Consider the following 994-nt stretch of genomic DNA (forward strand, 5'->3'; position numbering starts at 1 on the left):
TTTGCCCAAAAGAGTAAGGGCAAGAGCTCTACTGCTTCCCAGGAGATGTAAATAATCCCCTCGGGCTTATGCAGCTGGAGGCACTAACCTGCTGAACTCGTTTCAAGGCGTTTTTTGGCGCCATCTAAACACCAATTGAAGTATCTCAGGAACGCAATTATTGCACAAATGATGTGAGGAAAGGATTCGTAATGTTGCCGATTAAATTTTATGTACCTCTGCATTTTTACGAGATTTGTATTAGAAGTTTCTCGGAGGGCCGAGACAATGTTCAGATGTTTTCGAACTACATAATATTCTACTGACTCTCTAAATTCTAATATGGCTCCCAAAACTGCCGCCGCCAGCAAGCCTGCTGCTGATAAGAAGCGTAGATCTTCCAGGAAGGAGACCTTCAACAGCTACATCTTCAAGGTGTTGAAGCAAGTCCATCCTAAGACCGGTATATCCAAGAAGAGCATGATGATCATGAACTCGCTGGTGAGCGACACCTTTGATCGTATAGTCTCGGAGGCCGGGCGTCTTTGTAAGTACAGTAACAAGGGAACTCTCTCTAGCCGGGAGATCCAAACTGCGATTCGCTTGGTCTTGCCGGGTGAACTGGCCAAGCATGCCGTCAGTGAGGGCACTAAGGCTGTGACCAAGTTCACTTCCGCGTGAGGCTTCATGGTCACTGAAGTGCAGATTGGAGTTATCTAAGCATCTGAATCCTTTCCAAGGCGTTTCTCAACGCCATCCTCCTCCTTGTCATAAAATGATATGCGATCATAATGGATTTCTCTTTTTTACAGCATTTGTTTCAGAAATCGCATCTAGCGGTATCTTGGAAAATCGTGCCTGTCATGAACACGATTCCGACTCAGCTCTCACAATGACCGTCAAATCCGGTAAGAAATCTGCGGCTCATCCCAATTATTCGGTTATGATCAAGCAGGCCCTTGACACATGTAAAGGATTCAAGAAGATGAGCCGTCAGGCCGTTCTCAGCTTCATC

At 46.0% G+C, this 994-nt stretch overlaps 1 protein-coding gene across 1 annotated transcript; it reads left to right on the forward strand.

Moving 5' to 3' along the window:
- Positions 1–321: 321 nt before the first annotated feature.
- On the forward strand, positions 322–660 carry Pmar_PMAR026072 (histone 2B variant 2, putative; the record flags this gene model as incomplete). The annotated part of the gene is made up of 1 exon (XM_002766540.1): positions 322–660. The coding sequence occupies one exon, from the start codon at positions 322–324 to the stop codon at positions 658–660; it is 339 nt and encodes a 112-aa protein (XP_002766586.1).
- Positions 661–994: the final 334 nt, after the last annotated feature.

The sequence above is a fragment of the Perkinsus marinus genome, assembly GCF_000006405.1.
Source record: "Perkinsus marinus ATCC 50983 genomic scaffold scf_1104296972454, whole genome shotgun sequence".
Taxonomy (NCBI): Eukaryota; Perkinsozoa; order Perkinsida; family Perkinsidae; genus Perkinsus; species Perkinsus marinus.